At 35.7% G+C, this 19,506-nt stretch overlaps 1 protein-coding gene across 6 annotated transcripts in view; it reads left to right on the top strand.

Moving 5' to 3' along the window:
- Positions 1 to 19,506, top strand: part of NIPBL (NIPBL, cohesin loading factor) — a 158,535-nt gene that overhangs the window by 95,247 nt on the left and 43,782 nt on the right. For 4 of the 6 annotated variants that reach the window (XM_026865322.1, XM_026865321.1, XM_026865326.1 and 1 more), the window contains 2 exons: positions 15 to 1,583; positions 16,030 to 16,212. In XM_026865322.1, the coding sequence (XP_026721123.1) occupies positions 15 to 1,583; positions 16,030 to 16,212 (1,752 nt within the window). The remainder of the gene's footprint in view (positions 1 to 14; positions 1,584 to 16,029; positions 16,213 to 19,506) is intronic. The other 2 variants (XM_026865323.1, XM_026865324.1) reach the window with 2 other exon arrangements.

Here is a 19,506-nt window from a genome sequence, read left to right as displayed (position 1 = left end):
TCTTTAACTTGCAGATAAACCTCTGAAGAAGCGAAAACAAGAAAACAAACCACAGGAGGCTGGAGGTGCTACTGGAGGAAATAGAGCAGCTTCTCAGGAGACAGGTTCTACAGGAAATGGGGCAAGGCCTGCGCTGATGGTTAGTATTGATCTGCAGCAAGCAGGAAGAGCAGACTCTCAGGCAACAGTAACTCAGGATTTGGACACCATCAAAAAACCTGAAGAAATTAAGCAGTATAATGATGGGTTTGTGTGTGTTCCCCAAGAAGACACTGTTGGAGTTCTTAAATTTAAACCTGAAAACCACCCTGATATTTTTAGGAAAAAGTCAGACTTTGAGGGTCAAAAGACGGATATCCAGCAAAATGAAAACAGACAAATGGAATTTCAGCAAAATGAGAGCAGACGGTTGGAAAGTAAACACAACGAGAACAAACAGTTAGAAGTTAAACATGAAAGCAAGCATGAAAGACAAATGGAAGTGAAACAAAATGAGAACAGACAGACAGAATCAAAACAAAATGAGAGCAGGCAAATGGAGGTGAAACAAAATGAGGGAAAACAAAATAATGGCAAACAGGAAATGAGGCAGAGACCCGAAACGCCAAAACAGAAGAGTGAAGGCAGGCCTGAAACGCCAAAACAGAAGAGTGAAGGCAGGCCGGAAACGCCAAAACAGAAGAGTGAAGGCAGGCCTGAGACACCAAAACATAGACATGATAATAGGAGGGACTCAAGTAAACCATTGTCAGATAAGAAAATTGAAATATCTAGGCATAAACTAGATGTGAAGTCTGATCCTTCAAGGGTAAAAGCTGAAAGTAGATCTGATCAAACAAAACAAAGGCCTGATGGGCGTTCAGTTTCTGATACACCAAGGCGTGACCATGATAGCCTTAAACAAAGATCTGAGGATAGAGGGGAGTCAGAGAGATACAGAGGAGATCCATCCAAGATTAGAAGGCCTGAATATTTGAGATCCTCAAACAAAAATGAACATGATTCTAAACATGGCATTAAGTCTGATGGTTCAAAACCTGAGAAATTTGAAAGGAAACATAGGCATGAGTCTGGTGAATCAAGGGAAAGGTTTTCTTCTGGGGATCAGAAATCAAGACCTGACAGTCCTCGTATTAAACAGGAAGTTAAAGGAGATTCTAGTAAATCAAGACCTGATAAACCTGGTTTTAAATCACCCAACAGCAAGGATGAGCGAAGGACAGATGGTAATAAGAGTAAAGTAGATAGTAATAAGGCACATGCTGACAATAAAGCAGAGTTTCCCAGTTATTTGTTGGGGGCAAGATCTGGTGCATTGAAACATTTTGTCATTCCAAAAATCAAGCGTGATAAAGATGGCAATGTTACTCAGGAGTCAAGGAAAACTGAATTTAGAGGTGAACAGAAGGATAAAGTAGAGAAGATTGGGCTAGTTGAAGATCTAAATAAAGGAGCTAAGCCTGTAGTTGTCCTTCAAAAGCTTTCTTTGGATGATGTGCAGAAATTTATTAAGGATAGAGAAGATAAATCAAGGGGCTCTTGTTTTAAACCTAACAAGAACAAGTCATCCAAATCTAATAAAGGTAAGATTTTTAAACTATTAATTGTGTTATATCTTTTATACTAGTGTTCTTTTAGATTTGTTACTTCTGTGGTTAGAAATTAAATGCAAACATTGATAGTTAGTTTATATGCTTGCTTATATGGTGACTTTGGCAAACAAAGTGAAACTCCCCTATGGGCTTGTTGTTACTGGAAATCTTGCTATGATGTACCCAAAGTGATTTATTTACTGCAGTGCAAGTACCTAATGTAGGAGCACTTAAATGGTCCTAAACTGCACTTCAGCTATGTTAGTTTAATCTGGTAATGTATCCAGTGAAACATAACAGATGTATGTGTGATTTGAACTGGTTTAAGTGTGTCTGTCTGTATAAGGGACTGGTACTACTGTAACTACACCAGTGTGTGTGGAGTGGTGGGAAATACTATGTATACAAGCCCCAAGATTCTTTTATATTTTTAATTGGAACTGAAACGTGTTTTTTCAAGGCATGGTTTGACATGATACAATAAGAATGCAGTTACGAAGTCCCATCTGCTTCTTTTACACTATAAATACAACTTTGTTGGGCAGCCTCCATAGTGGAGGCTGTATGACAATAAGCTGGCAAAAAGGTTCTGTCTTTATGACAACTCAGACATCATTGTCTCTAGGGTCCATTCTATGCAGAAAGAGGAAAGGAACCGGTAAACAATTGGCTGGCATTTTCAATCAGTAATATGGACAGGAAATAATTCAGAATAGTTTGTAGGTTTGATATTTGGTTGATTGTCACCTGCAGATTTAATACATTTTTAATAGATTGCTATTCTTCTTGGTGCTATAGTGGTTTCTTTGGTTTCAGACTGAAGTAGATCATCTCACATTGTGGAATTGATGTTACTGATTGGTCAGGGTTCCTTTCTTTCTTAATATTGAGCATTTAAAGCATTTAAATTTCTTATATGCTTATGTTTATGGAGTTGCCATGTCTCAAAATAGACAAATCAGATGATGAGGTAGAGGATTTCCGGTGTATGCGGGATGATTTATGAATGCGTTTACAGGTGTATCATGAATTTGTGATGAAAATGTTTTCTTACATAGTTGATCTGATAAGAAATTATGCAAATGTGTACATATCTTTATAATGAATTTATTGTACTACGTCTGTTCTTTATCTACTAACCTGTCTGTACTTAACTCTTAAAGATTTAGTAATTCAGGATGTGCATTGCTTATTCATAAAATATTAGCCTCCTTGTTAAATATTTTCTCATCCTGGAAATATGAACATTTACCTTGTCCCTTTTTGAGGTTCAGAACAGGCAAAATTTCAATTTCTGATAATGAGTATCTAGAGTTAGACTTAAAATTATTACTTCTTTGTTGTCAGAATAATCTAAAGACTGAAATCTTTATGTTCTCGATAGGGAATACTGAAAACTTTCTGATGGAACTCAGCTCTAGTCTCAGAAATACAGATTTTGAATTTACACAATTCGGTGTGCAAAAATGAGTAATTTTTAGAGCCCTCAGAGCCATATATAATAAAAGTATTCTTTCTAAAATGTTTCTGAAGTACTTTTTTTAGTCTGTGTATGTGGTTATTTGTATAAAATGTTTTAGTAATGTGTAAGTTTTAATGACTCTTGTCTGATTGGCATGACTATAGTAACTATGTCACACATGAGCAATGCATTCATTTTAAAGTGAGGTTTATAACTTTACTGCAGTGGTTTTGTGTATTCTTTGTTTTGCATACTCTCAGATAACTTTGGACATATTTTTCAGGGAAAGGAAGTGTTTTATTCTGATATTAGCCTTTTTGCTGTTGTATTCAGAATAAGGTTCTTAAAATGATACTAGAAATAGTTTTTGTGGAAAGAATAATGTAACTGTGTTTCTCCCATAAATCAAGTTTTGAGTGTTCAGTCAGACAGATTTTGGAGAAAGTGTCTTTGAACTTTAGATTTTTCATGTTTATTTTTAGTTATTTTTTTGCCCAACTTTGGGATAACTTCATAGCATGTATTATGCTAAATAACTAGCTGAGCTCCAATGTTTGAGAAAGTTCATAATTTGTAAAGGTTGTCTCTTCATAATCAAAATCTATTTGTCAACAGCTGACTGATATAGAAAAAATTCGTGCCATTGCCACAGTGTCCTCACTCCAATTGAAATAGTGTTCACTGTTTTACTCTGTGCCATTTTTAGTTCTAAACATTTTAAAACACTAGTAGATATAATTTTCATAAACATTCTTTATTTCATCTTTCTTTCTTAATAGATTGTAGCACATCTTTTCTAGTGTTGACTTTTAGCATAATTATTCCACTTCTCACATCCCTCTTATTTCATGTAGTTTAGTATATTTTGCTTAATCTTTCCTTATTTTACTTCCTTGTATTTCTTGTCCTTTGTTTTTGCTTTTTCATCCATCCCTCCCGCAAGAAAATGTCTTCTCATGGCTTTGTCATGTACAACATCATTGCTGTGATTTATCTGAAATCCAGTGTAAAATAGGAAGAGTTCATCTAGTTCAAAACACCATTTAGATAGTCATTCAGTCTTAATGGACCAATTCCCATTCATTATAAAACTCAGTAAACTTGGCTTGTTTTAAACTAAAATTAATCCTTTGCAAACTGAAGGGCTTTACCACATTTTACATTGTTTCAGAAAATTTTAATTTTGAAAATCATACCTATTGTGCGGTTAAGCCTTGCATGGTATTCTCAAAAGACAATCAAATTTTATAGATGGGTTTGAAATTTTGTTATTATATGAATGGGAGAGTTAGCCATAGTATGCAACTGTTAATACTGAATCATCCCAACAGTCCATTTTGGCATTTACAAGGAAGAAGTAACTTTTTTCTCTCTCTCCTGATCTTTGTGCATTTTTTTCTGAAAGATTCACTCTAGCTCAGAGGAAAATGATGGAAAATTTTTCATAGTATTTTTAAGGGGTCTTATGGTGAAATTCTGTGGCCTGTTTTGTCCAGATCAGAATGAACTGTAACACTTTTTTTCTTCTGTTTTTAACACCTGTGAATGCTTTTTATCCTGGTTTTAATGCAAATGTATGTTGTTAGGGGATCCATGAAACTTCTTCTTTTGAAAGTTTTTGCATGTAATGAGGAGGTCGTTTGTATCCTTTCTTTTCAGAGCTTCAGCGATTACCTTCCCTGCTGCTTATATTGGTATGGGAGCTGTTAACGGTTTCACAGTTACTTCATTCTGAACAAGACAGATTTTCCTTTGTTGAAGTACAAAGCAGATATGAGTAGTGAGAGAAGCTGTAACTGTCTGTGTAAGGAGATGTCTGAGTTGGTTTATAATATGTTTGAAGGATTGCCTTTCCAAAATAAGTACCATATATGTAATTCAAGTTTTAGTTCTAGGACAGATAAGTGCATGGTTTTTAAGACTTGTGCCTTTTGGGTTTTCCAGTATTACCTTAAAAGAGTTTGTTGGTTTTTTTTAAAAAAAAAAGTGATCTGAATGTTACTCCTTCATTGTGTAGATTGTTAGAAGATTTCATTATTATACAATACAGAAATTTAACACAGGTTTTTGTTGCTCACTACAAGTCTTCCTAAATATACTGCATTCTCTGCTGCTATGATCTGAAATCTGAATGAAGATTTGCCATTTCTTCGAAGGTGTTCTTCATATGTATTCTTACAGGATCAGCTAAAAAATTTACTGCTTAAAATATTCATGTTATAGAGCTGAAATAATGCTTCTGGATTTTTCTGTGTTCTGTACTTGTGTGGTTTGTTGGTTTGGGGGATTTTTTTGTGTTTTGATTTTTTAATTCCAGTTGACTTTTTCAGAGCCTAATTGTAATTATAATTTGGCATTTGTGTTACATGATGGTCCATCTTTGAGTTCTGGTACTGCTAGAAATAGTCTCACTTGTGAAGCAGAGTAATAAATTAGGTGCTTATCTTCTAGGCAGTAGTGACAAGAAAGGGAGTATTCCAGGCTAAAAAGCTGTATCCGTATTTTGTTGGCTCAGTGAGCCAACTTGTGATGCCTCTCACAGAATTCTAGTTAACATAGCAGAGCCACTCACAAATACGGAAAACTGTGGACAAAAAGGAAGTATCAATTTTAAACATTTGTTTAAATCCTTCATGTATAGGGCTTCTATAAGGACAAAATTGGCAAACATTTGGGAAAAATAGCTTATGGATATGAACATGTCAAACGATAGAGATCACTTAAGTTTTTTTCCAAAATAGCAATCTCTTGATGCTGAAACAGACACACTGTTGTACTCATTGAAATCAGTGGGGCAAGCAGCTGAGCCGCAAGGAAATAACTGGAGTAAAACCAGATTTCCTTTAGAAAGGAAAAGGCTGAAACTCAGTTTGCTTGCTACAGATTGTGCTTTTGCAAAGATTAACATTGTGAAAGTCCATAATTCCACAAATCTGAAACTTGAAATCACTGTCTTGGAGTTCCAGGTAGCAACTGCATTTGCACATGAGATAGCCAGAGTAATAACCCACTAAGCATCTTATATGTATGTGCACCACCAGGTGAACCAATCATGTCATAACCTTTTGTGAAGTTCTACAGAAAGCGATGCCACATTTCAGAGAAAAACTAATATTGTTCATGGTTTACGGCAAGAGGTTTATAATGATTTTTTTCAACTGAAGTCTTTAAAGCTTCTCTCAAATTCTAAATTTAACTGGAATTTTAGAAAACCCGTAACTTTCATAAGAATTCTATAGTCTTCCTGTTTTTCCTCTTTTCTAAGGTGACTACTTCTTTTCCACTTAACTAGACTAGAAGAGGAGCTGGCTGTCCCTTACGGCATTAGACATATTTAAAGATATGTTGGGTTTGCAGAGGATCCATTTTAATACATACTTTGTCCATTTAGCCCTGATTAACTTTTTTTTGTCTTTCTGGATTGAACAGGTTAACAGTTTGAAAAATACTCCAGGCATTGTTTAGCCAAAAGTCAAAACTGAACTATATATAACCCATTAAATCCAATAGTCTAGGAAGATCTCAATTCTCAGCATGCTTTGCACTGGAATAGATTGTTCCTACTTGCAGGGATTTTTTAGGTATGGTGTGTCTGTCCTGTCCCAGAAAGTATGCTGGGATTGGTATGGGCATTGTATATATTCTATGGGCCTTTGGTTTTGGTACTAGTTTTTTAGAAATAGATGTTCAATGAACTGGTATCCATAGACAACAGGGATTCAGCAATTGTATGCTGGAGTCCTTTCTTGTGTTGATCTGTTACTAGTACTAGGAGGAGACATTTTCACCACATTGCTTTGTCTGGTGACTGCTTTAGTTATTTCCTACTTCAGTCTTTGCCACTAAGGTAAATATTCTGATTCTTGCTCTCATAGTTGTTTTAGGTTTTCTCTGAGTAGTAAGAGAGAATTTTGTGTTACACTTCGAGTTCTTCACACCAACAATAAACTTGACCAAACCTACTAGTTTCATTGTACTTTGGTTTAATCTGAAATATGATGCTCTGTCTGTTTGCAGATTTAGGAGTGCACTGTTTAATAAGTTCATTTTTGAAAAATTATGTTGGCACATGTAAGTGATAGAAATTTATTACCTAATTTGTCAGAGCAGTTGTTGGAAGTCTGAAACTGCCCTTGGTTTGTGGACATGGATGCTTGATCAGGTTCCTCTTTACTTCTGGGAACAGCTAAGGCTATTTTGCATAAATAATTTTTGCAACAATGCATTGCAATATGTAAAAATGTGTGCCAGCAATTTTTCGGACATCAATTGCAATATGCAATGCAGACCTGTTTGTGTATGTCTAAGTACCTAATATGAATGTTATTTCTTGGCTTATGTGCAGAGATATATGCTCAACGCTTTTGCTTTGAATTTCTTCTAAACAATGGGTAAATTTGGCAAAATACAAATAGGGGAAAGCTTCACATTTGCTTCTGGTAAATTAACTTTTCTGTTCCTTGACAATTTCAGCTGGTTTAGGTGACTGTGTAAGAAAATTTAAACTGTTTACTCAAAATTTGGATTTTTTTTTTTGCTCCATAGGAACATTACCAATAAAAAAAAAAAAAAAAAAAAAAAAAAAAGACACATTTTTTGTTCTTCAGATAACCAAATTGAGGTTTGCATCAAATAAATGTTTCTTAAATATATATGCTGCTTAATTATCTTCTGAGCAACTTTCCTGTAGTATTTTATATTAAAAACTAAAACATCAGCATCTTTTGTTATTGTTGCTTATGTAATTAAGTTAGTTTGAAGAAGCAAAATGAGAGTATCTTCGTGTGATATTTTCAATTATAAAGGCTGAGAATGTGTCCATGATAGAGTGAGGAAAAAGCAGATCTTCTTGATGTGCCAATAGTCACAGATCAGATGTAAATCATGGCATTAGTTTTGCTTATTCTCTACAAAGATCTTGGTTGTATAATATTGCTTGTATAGGCATTTTGCTTTTATGAGAAGAAAAATTATGAGGTGTAATTTGATTTTATTTAATGAAGGTTTTGGTTTTTTTTTTAGGGAAGGCTGCATGGCTCAGTTTTTAAATTAATCAGAATATATGGCTTGGAAATTTTAGATTCCAAACATTAATAGTAACATAAAATTACACACTGTTTTGCAACTGTACAAAACACCTTAACGTTTTAATACAATAAATTGAGTTGGCTTAAATTTCACTGCACATGTTCAAAAGCAATGGCAGTGAAATCCAAAAGCAATCCCCTGACACTGATTCATAAAAATGAGAACGTTTGTGCAGCACTGCATTCATTTCAGTTGCCAATCTTGCTTCATTTTACTCTGAGTACTGCTATATTTTTTGTGAATTATCTTGTAAAATAGGACTGCTTTAGCCTCCTTTTATCGATTTTTATAAAAACAAACAGCCAGTGAATATAGGAATAATGCAACTTGTGGCTATATTGCCACAGCAGCCAAATAGCTTGAGGAAATCATTGATACCAATTTGGAGAGTATGTGTTGGATATACTCCCTGCTCTCTGCCTGGATCTTTCAGGGTGCTCTTTGGAAATCTCTTCATCAAAAATATTTTTTGTTTCTGAGAGTATTTTGTGCTATTGTAAAATGCTTTTTGAATATGTGCTGCTTAGCCATGGGTAATGATGACCTCTAATGTATCATGAAATTATTCCTTTGCTATGTCCAGATCCACCAATACTCTGGGTCCTATTTTTCAAGACCAGCGCTAAGGACTGAGTATAAGCAAGGAGTCTGAACCTCTTCTTTTGTTTAGCCCAAGGTTGAGAGCTTTCCTTTTGTGTCAGTATTGGGGAAGATGATAAAAAATTATTTTGAAAGATGGATTGAAGCAGGTTCTATGGACTGATAGGACATATTTCTTCCTAACACTACTTCTCTCCCTCCTGTGAAATTTGTTGCAGCAGAGAATCCTGTGGGCACAGTCCCTTGGGTGGTAGTGAGGGCATCTCAAGTCTTCCACCTTCTTTCTGGCATGTGTGTGTGTATATATGAGCTGAGCTCTGGAGCTATTCCTTCATAGATTTATTCAAAAGGTAAGGGTAAGAGGCTCAACAGAGGGTTATGTCTTGTTTATAGGAAATACCTGTATATCTTTCCTAAACTTTAAGGCAGAGAACGAGAGAGGAAAGCTGCTGGAGTAAACGCACTACTTCTCAGGTTTTCATTGGTATTCATTTGATGATGTGTTTTTCAGCTATGATATGGTATTGAGATAAAAGTGGAACTTCTGTCTTACGAGCAGATTTACCTTCCACATACCTTATATTCCTCTTTGAGAAAAGCATTGTGATTTCCCTGTGTTTCCCCTTCTGTTCTTGAAACTCTCCAGGGCACAGAATTATTTGGAGAAATGTGAAGTTGGCGGGCAAGGGACTCTGATCACAAAGGTCTCAGTGCGCCATATAAAGAACATACTGAAGTATTGTAAGGGAGAACCTGGTGGAAAGGGTATCATTAAATTTGCACACTGAGAACCAAAAATTTTCAACTTTAACCAGCAAGCTGTTCGTCAGTCACAGGTAGTCTTGTGGCTCTTGGCACTGTAGTGTGTGAGTGCTATACTGTAACAGTATTTAACTATTTTAAAAGTGTGTTTCTTTTACAAACATCTTTATAGAGTAGGGAAGTACTTTTATCCCCTCTTTTTTATTTTAGTTCTTTATCTAAATGAATAGTTCTTACTAAGCTGTGAGTCTGTGCTGTTACAGCTACAATGACATGGCTATCCCACAAGAAGGTGGCGCTCCTGTTGTGGAGTAAGAGTGTATTTTATTTGATTTAGCACAGAGTTTTCAGGTTGCTTGAACTAATTCAGAAAGAAACTACTTTCCTTCCTGCACGTATGTCTGACATCAGGGTTTATCACTGTACTTACAGCAGTGACACAGTTACTTGAGAAAGTTGACAGTAGGCTGGTGATACATAAGGGAGGAACATGCTCTGTCAGATGATCAGAGAGGACATGTATGGAAGATGAGTTTGGCATCTGTGGAATAGCAGCAAGACTGGATACACTAGTGTTACGGTTTATCTCCAGCCAACAACTAAGCGCCACACAGCCACTTGCTTACTGCAACCACCCTCCCAGTGGGGTGGGGAGGAGAATCAAAAAAAAAAAGTAAAACTCATGGGTTCAGAGAAAAATGGTTTAATAACTAAAATAAAACAAAATAATAACAATAATTAAAAATATAATAATTGTAATTAAAAGTAATATAATAAAAAAGAGAGAAAACCCAAGAAAAGATAGGTGATGCACAGTGCAGTTGCAGTGCAATGCCTGAGCAGTGATCCATGCCTCCTGGCCAACCCCCCTAGTTTATGTACTGAGCATGACACTCTCTGGTACAGAATATCCCGTTGGCTAGGTCAGGTCAGCTGTCCTGGCCATTCTCCCTCCTGCCTTCTGATACACCTCCTTGCTGACAGACCATGGGAAAGCCCTACTTAACAACAGTTGAAATGTGTGTTATCAACATTATTCTCGCACTAAATCAACACACAGCACTATACCAGATACTAGGTAGAAAGTTAACTATCCCAGCCAAGACTAGTCACCTGCAAAATAAGATGAGTCCAGTAACAGGTAACATCTCCTGTGGCAAAAAAGGAGGAAGAGGAAGATAAAATTGAGCTGCAATGTGTAGGGTTTTTATTTGTAATATCAAAATGAAGGTGTGTGGCAGTTCATTAGTGTAGAAAATCAAGAATGTGGGGAGTGGTTAAATTTCTAAATGCTAAGAATGCAAAGTTAAGATTCATATCCTCACTCTAAACAAGTGGCACTGTTTCCTCTTAGACCCTTGTGTGTTCTTTTATATGCCTTGGAAGTTGGAAAAAGTTGCATTTTAATATACAAGATTTATCTAGCAAATATGAAATTACATTAACTGCAGCTTTGCTTATTGCAAGCTATTAGCACACAGAAATGGAAAAGACAGCATTTATGGAAGGTTAATTTGTGCAAAAGACTTCATTAACATAAACCTCTGTTTTGAAATTAATTTCAGGGGCAGTTTTTCTTCAAGTACTTGTTCATTTGCCACAATAGATGTATGTGCAAACAGGCCATTTTGATGTCACAGGTATTTTAAAAGTAGCCATAGAAGGAAACTGATGTTTGTTATATCAAGTTGTTATATCAAGCCAGGTGAAACTAATGTGAACACGCTTCTTGTTGTGTCAAAAAATAATTGTGCTGTGCATATTAAATGGATCCAGTAAAGGTTCAGAATTATGTTACCTTGTTTTTAATGTTCAACCTCTCTTGAAGGTATTCATCTGCCTGGATCAGGGAGATATGTTTGACTTGCAAATTTAAGGCAAAGTGATTTTAAATCCTTCTAAAAATTAGATATCTCTAAATATTAGCTAAATTCAAAGTCTGTTCTACAAACTTGAAACTACCCATCAAATTATGAAGAAAAAGTGAACTTTGAATCAGAACTGTGCATTTCCATTCTTTTTCTAAGCCACATGTGAAGAAGTACTACATCTACTAGATATTTGTAGAAATCTTTCTACTATACATGGCAAAACTGTTTGAAGAGCCTTCCAGATGAAAATAGAATGTTGGAGGAGGCTTACAGACTAACTGATTTTTAGCTAAGATTCTCTGGCTGATCTTTAACTGTATTATATTTTATCACGAATTGCTTGGTGAGAAAACAAATATCTTGATGATCAGTGGATATTCAGTAACAGATGAAGATTCTTGAATACCTTCCATAAGAAACCTTTTGATAATGGCAAGCAAACAAAGATGAGAACTTGCTCTTCCTCCATCAAGCAACTAGTATGTAAGTCATGGACAGCTTTGCGTACGTTTGGAGAAGCACTGAAGTGGCTGTTCATGCATGCCGTTCTTTGACATGAGTTGTTCTTACAGCTACTCACTGACTTCCCCTTTAGTTTCATTAATGTGGAGTTTGTTAGCATCCTGTTCTTTACAGTGAGACAAAGATTTTGTTATGATGGTACTTTTGGGTTTTTTTGTTTGTTTTAATAGTTGCAGCAACTTTGAAGAATATGTGATCTCTGAAGAACGCTGTTGCCTATAGACCATTTCAGGCATACTGTGTACACTGATCACACACACTGCAAAAAATTGAGTTATTCCGTTGCTGAGGACAGCTCTTCAGAAAGCTGATTTATTGGGGCATTCTTATTAACATGTGGAGTAACATTTTAGTAAAGTTATTTCCTTCTTAGCTATTTAAAAGAGCCATGCAAGTTAGAGGCAAATGTAACTAATTAAACTGGAAACACAAAAGTAGGTACCAGGTCTTAGCAAACATTGAAGAAATTGAAAAACTGATCATACATGGTTTTTTAGATACTTTCAAAGGGGGTTCTGTTGTATTATTATTATTTTTGAAAAATATCCTATAAACTGAGAAGGCATTAGCATGCATTTTATAACCAAATGTTTGTTTCCATGTGACTGGATTCTTATGGTGAACTGAATTATCTTAATTTTTTTCTTAACTGCCCTGATAAAGCAAACAGTACCTTTGTTACAAAATACAGAGGTATAAAAGAAGGAATTTAGTAAGATGCTTCCAGTGAAAATCAGTTGCTCTGACTCAACATAAGTAATAGAGTAAAATAATGAGCTCTTGACTGGAGTCCCACAGTGTATAAAAGCCCTGGATTTGTTCAGAAAGGATGAGGAGTCCTTTTCCATGTATATCAGAATCATAGATAGACGTGCAGTCATGCTTAACTCCTTTATGCTGCATGAGTTGAAACTCTTTTTATGGTTATTTACAATCCTCAGCAGTTAAGGAAACTGGGCATGCAGCACAGTTCCTCCAGGGAACAGTGTGACAGAAACAAAAAGTTTCAAGACAGCTTACAGAGAACTTCACAGTAATTCTATTTGCTTTTCTGCTGTTCCCTACTTGAATAAAGAAAGTCTTACATCTTCCCTAGTAAAAGAAGAAAGGGTAAGCTTATACTGTCATCTGAAATATCTGCAACGGGAGAGAGTGCAGTTCAAGCATAAGTTGAATTTAGCACTGGAGACCACAGAAAACAGAGCTTTTGAGAAGGAAATAAAGTTATTTTTCCAAACATTTAAAGTAGTTGCATGTTTATTTTTTCATTGATGTCTCATTAATACTGTGGTAATTGATTTTTTTTTAAGATTGGTAGTGTTCTATCTCAGGAACAAAATCGATAAGGAAAGCAAGAATAGCTGTTCCTAGGAGGCAGGAGAGTAGTAGCCTCAGATTTTTGATTGGGAATTTAATGCAACTCTTACAATGTCTTTGTTTGGTCAGATTTACTGTAGGCTTCCTGCTGTGTATGTAGTCCTGCTGATTACAATGAAATTAACAACAGTGCATAAAATTGAGAATATGTGTTAGAGAACCAGGATCTGAGGCCCTCTAGCAAATTCACATCTGGAAATTGACTTAAAAGTTGTGTATATGAATTTTCATGCAGTCTGGAGCTAGTTTTAACTCTCTTCAGGCACTATATAGGCATACAGAAAGACATGAAGTATTAGGGTGGTGAAATGCTGGTGTTTCAGCCCCAAGCTCCAAATCAAGGTTGACATATGAGTGATTCCCACAGCCCTTCACAAAGAGGGGTGAGTTTGTCTTTAGGCTTCCCTCCAGGGTGTGTTGGCCTTGCAGGGAGAGCCATTGGGTAAATGAGCCCCCAGGTGTCTGCATTAAGTAAAAAAGGGTCAGGTGTCCCACTTAGGGATAAAAGCTGGGACCACTTACGTGGAGTTGGGAGTGTCCCTTTGTGAGGTTTGCAGAGTTTCCTGTTGAGGGAGGACCTCCTGCTTCCCTAGAACTGGACTCAGGTCAGGTCTGTTCTTTGTAAATGCTTGAAAATCTCTGTAGGGGTTCAGTATGTGGCTTCCTTGGTCTTACGTGTTTGGCTTGTTGACTCAGTTGTCTCCTGTCCCTTCTATGGGAGACTGCATTTTGCCATTTATCCCACCCATTGTTGGTTGTGTGGTGGTGGTGTTGGGGTCAGTGGGATTGATGTTGATTATGTATAATCTGATTGACTTGGTTTTTTTACCCCCAGCACTCACCCATGTACTGACCCTTTTATATCAATTTAGTTATTGTTTCATTTTTATGCTGGCTGTGTCTGTTATGCTAGGCCTGATAATTGGCAAAACAGGTGGGGACAACACTGCTCAGATGTATGGCTGTGCAGCATCCAGATTAGACCTCATCTCATCAGCTGTTGGTACACCCAGAGGAACTGATCTGTCTGTGCTGGCATATTTCTGCCTATCTTCAATCAAGAGACCAACCTTATAAGAATAATCATGTCATGGCAACGTAGTCAAAACACATTGTGACATCTTCTTGTATACCTGCTTGCTGACAGAGCATGGGAAACTGAAAAATGCCTAATTTAGGATAGATATTACCTATCAACAACTAAACCACCAGTATGTTGCCAACATTATTCTCACAGTGAATCCAAAATGCAGCACTGTACCAGCTACTGGGAAGAAAATTAACTCTGTCCCAGCCAAAACCAGGATAGGATAGCAACTTAAATAAGAGTGACTACGGCATGAGGGAAGCAGGGATGACTTTCACGCTCAGTTTTACGCTATAGATCTTTCCATACCACACCAATATTTTAAGTTAAACATTTTCTTACAAATGCACTTAAATGAGATGACTTGCTGAACATACTTCAGAGTTACATAAAAATAACTTTCTGATCATTAGTTTAATTGCTTGTAGGCAATTTTAATGGATGTATATATGTGAAACCAGAAATGTATGACACTTCTAGAAATTTTGTTGCTGAAAACTATTTTCTGATATTAAGCCTCTTCTAATTACAGTGAAGATGTTAAAAGAGGGAAAGAAAAGAAGAAAAAGACTAATCTTGGATTAGAAGATAGGATCTTAGTGTAAAAATGGAAATACATTTTAGATTTTTTTGGAAGATTATATTTTTGGCGGATTGTGCATGTGTGTGAATAGCATTTGGCAGGGATTTCCTCTCTAAATGATATAGTATGCCTTGAGAAGGCGAGGCAACTTATGGCAAAAATGTTTGTTCTGTTGTTGGAAAAGGGGTAACAGTTTAATCTGATAATTTTCAAATCTATACAGTAGGTACTTTGATAAATAAAGATAAGACATTAAATAAATAAAACCCCCAAAGTACTTTTTTATTAATTTGGTTTCCTTGTGTCAGCTGTAAAAATTTTTACTTCAGATCTTCATTCTGACTGCATATGGCTCTACTTGTAGTTTCAGGATGTGATGAGAATGGTGTGATGTTGTCCACCTGTGTACTTCTGTGGAAGAGAAACTTACTGTGGTCTAGCTAGCTCTTTGTCTATATTAAATAAAAATCTTTCAACTTTGCTTTGTAACAATATGAAGCAAAAATTTGGATTGCATTATAAAACTACTAGTAGGAGGTAAGGAAACTGAGGCAAAGGTTGGTTTGTCAATGACTTGGCCTGTATTTAGGGATAAGACCCCAGAGGTTCTGCTGCAGATTGTCCCTGCTTACTGGAAAAGGAAAAATTACTACTGTCTTGTGTGCACTAAATAATATGAATGAGAATAAACAGAACTGTTAATGAGGCACAAATAATCCTTGATTTACTTACACTGTTAGAAAACCTGTTAAATTCAGAGGATGAACTGAAGTAAAACTAAATTTTTTGGAAGTGAAGCAGGGATATCTTTTTACAAAGGAAATTAACTGACGAATTTGTTTACATGTCTGGCAAAATACTTTACTGAAGGAGATGTGTATGCAATTATGTTAATTTCTAATTGTAGTGTGAACTATAAATGCAACTTTTATAAAGGACTGTCTAATAATCCAGGTATATCTAACTATGATTTTATTAGTGGATATACTGTAAGCAGTTGCTGAGAAAGGACTGTAGTGTTGGGCCCTTACTTTTATCTTCAGGTTCACATTTGCTCTTCTGCTCTTCTTACTCTCCATTAATAGGTAGCATAGATCAGTCAGTGTTAAAGGAGTTGCCTCCTGAGCTCCTGGCAGAAATTGAATCCACCATGCCACTTTGTGAACGTGTGAAAATGAACAAGCGCAAACGTAGCACAGTTAATGAGAAACCAAAATATGCTGAAATCAGTTCTGACGAAGACAATGACAGTGAAGAAGCTTTTGAATGTAAGTAGTATGTCATTCTGTTCCTACTGCTAAAGAAAGGTAATATTTTGGTTTTACAAAAATATACTTTTTTTAAGTTGGCTACCCTAAAAAAATATGAAAACATGCTGTCCTAATAACTATTTGGCCAATAACTCTTTTTTTTCTTTTAAAAGAAAACTTATTTAATTTCAGTTGGTCACTTGATGAAAAGTAGAGAGTGGTTAAATTTATTTTCCTAAATTACCTATGGGAAGCCGCTGCCTAGATTTTTTTTTTTTTCAGTTGTACTATGAAATATTTTTAGTCATTCAGATTAAGGAAAATATCCTCTAAAGCAGCACAGAAACTTGCATACAAAGGTATACAAAGAAAAACTTCAGCAAATAAATTTTAAATTACTCTTAGGATTATTTATAAGAAAAGTGAAGGATCTCATCTTGAATGTTTGTGACGTGATGAATTCTGAATTTTACTGCCCAGAAGTTTCCTAAAATACTCCCTCTTCTGTTATATTTCTGGCATATTGCTTGAAAACCTGAAGTTGCTTTTGATGGATTCTCAAAATACTATTTGCTGATGATACTACTCTTGGTTTAGCTGTTTTCAAAGGAAGAGAGGAAACTTATAGTTAGAATTTTGCTGTGCATTCAGATAAAGTTCCTAAGTGTCAAATAATTGTTATACACCTCTTAAGTTGTGAAGGGGTTTCCTACTTGCTAATGAAGGAATGGTTAGATTTGTCTTTATAGTAGCTTAGTTAGCCAACACTGAAAAGAAACTGTTAAAATGGAGTGAATCAGTTCAGTCTGAGCTAACATCTTAGCTCTGTTACGAATGCAGGGCTATAGTAGAAGTGCTTATAGCTGTTAACCTGGGAAGATGTCTTGCTTAGAATGCCTTTTTCCCAAGTTTAGACTCCATGTTTGCTTATATAAATATCTTACTGAACTTTTGTAAAACACAAAAGAGGGTCCAAAAGAGAAAGATTTGTTTGTTCTGCTTTTTAATGTTTCAAGTTCTCATCCAACAGATACGCGGTGCTTATGCACTCTTACACATATAAATTATAATAGCGATACCTCTGATCTTTATCAGAGAAGCAGAAAAGAATGTCCGTTTGTTTGTTTGTTTTTCCTTCTAATTATAACTGAATAATGCTGCTTTGAACATAAGTATAGGATCTTGAGGTAATTTGTAATCAGTCTTGATTATGGCAGAGGATTAATGATGATTTGCTTCATTCAGGATGCTATATTCTCTGTTTACCCTATCATATCAACTGTTTATAATGTTAATAATCTGGAACAGTGAATTAAACCAAAATTATTTAAGTTGGTTGGGAATGGAGAGAATTGTCAAGAATTTTTAGATACCTTGATCTACCTGTTAGTCACAGTGACTGTTGAAATTCTTAAAAAGTAAAACAAATTAAGGAAAACTTTCATAGTAATTATATGTTTTAAGGGATTCTACATTCATTATATCCACTCAAGAGATCTGGTCATCCTTCTAAACAATTCAGTGAGGATATCAGTTTCAAAAATATATTATAATATTTCTCAAAGGTTACGGTAGAACTGAATTGAATTAAAAGAAAAGGATCAAGAGAATGAAAGATTTGTGACAAATACACTGAATACGTTTGTATTGTTACAAATATGTATTTCAGAATTCTTTTGGTTTCTAAAATCGAACTTTAAAAAATATTAAATAGTGATTGTTATAGGAGAAATTTGAGTATGTCTTGAAAAAGGGACATTCCATTAAATGATGAGAAATTAAAAACTGATCAAACAATTTTCATACAATAAGTGTTAAATGTGTTACTGCATAATTTTTTGGCAGAATTCAAAAGGAAGGTGGATGTTTTATGTTCCAAATAGTCTTTATTTATATATAAACTCAATAATAACTCTTGAAATGTCAATTTTATCTACTTTTAAAAAAAATTTTGTAGAGCAGTGATTCTGAATAACTGTTCCAATGTTCATCTTACCTGTCCTTCACAGCCAGAATAACTCTCATGCACTCTGGTTTGTTGTGCAGCACTGATAAACTGGTCAATTTAAAATTCTGCTTGAAAGCAACATTGGAAGTTACTTTTCTCATGGAGATGTAGCTGGGGTCAGAATTCATCCTACAGAGCTTAAATTGATAGATGATTTGTGAACTGCAAAGACAAATTACATCTGTCTCCACAAAGTACACTCTCATGGGGGGAAAAAGTATCTGTTGTGTAAGGTCTTTGCCTATAAAATGCTTACTTTCTTCTCTAATATGCTCAGTTCAGGTATCCAAAATGGCCCTCCATTTCTTTAGTCACAGTTAACTCTCAACAATTTTAGGTGTGGTGCTAGTAGTTCAGGCATCATCAACATGACTGTACTGCCTTCAGATCCAAGTCTGTTCCAGCAGCAGTACAGCTCAAAGCCTGGACTGAGTTATTACCTTAAAGAGCTGGACCACCTCTGTACAGAAGTTTTGCACTACATTTTCAGAAGTGAGAGCACTCTAGGGTCCAGTGCAGAGCATTAGTACCATCTCAGGTTTAATTTTTTTTTGTTGATTCTGAGCCTGGGCTGGCACAAGTGTGACTATATCCTGGTATGTTTCCTATGCTTCTGAATAAATTGGGGTTATGTAAAGAACTTGCCAATTATATTCCAGTTCTGTATAAATGGTTGGAGCTATTTTGCTCAGAAACAACCCTATATACAGTCATACATCTCTAAACTGCAGGAGACTTTGGTAGAGACACACAGATGCCAGGGCTGTTACACGCAGGTTCACAAGAAAAAACACTACAATATGATGTTTTGGAGCTCTTAATCTTCACAGCACAGTCTTAGACATCTCTTTCCTAGCCCAGTTATCGTCTTACATTAGACAATGGAGGGTTAGCTGATTTCACAGATAAAGCTACCTCCTCCTCCATATCCTTTTTCTATTATATCTTAGCACCCTCTCTCCTTCAAGACACACAAGACTTTCTCTGAAAATAACAGAGAACTTTCCATTCCACACTCCCACTTTATTTCCACCAAATATTTGTTTCTGTATAAAACACTTATTCCAGTGTCTTTGTCATTCACTTTTGCTGGGCTTTTTGGTCCTGACTGAAAACATGTTATAATAACCTGTGGTACTGACTTGCTGTCCAGCCCAGACTTGTGACTCCAACTTTCTCCTTTACACTGAATTTCCTGCAATATATATCAAGACAAAATTTGAGTTGTCTCAGCAAAACAGATTATAATTAAGCAACTAGATTCCCAAGTCTCATTGGAACTTGCTGTGTTAGATGGGCAGAGC

Source organism: Athene cunicularia (assembly GCF_003259725.1).
Source record: "Athene cunicularia isolate RWA chromosome Z unlocalized genomic scaffold, athCun1 chrZ_part1, whole genome shotgun sequence".
Taxonomy (NCBI): domain Eukaryota; kingdom Metazoa; phylum Chordata; class Aves; order Strigiformes; family Strigidae; genus Athene; species Athene cunicularia.
Note: the sequence above shows the minus strand (reverse complement) of the source record. Positions and strands in the feature narration are given on the sequence as shown.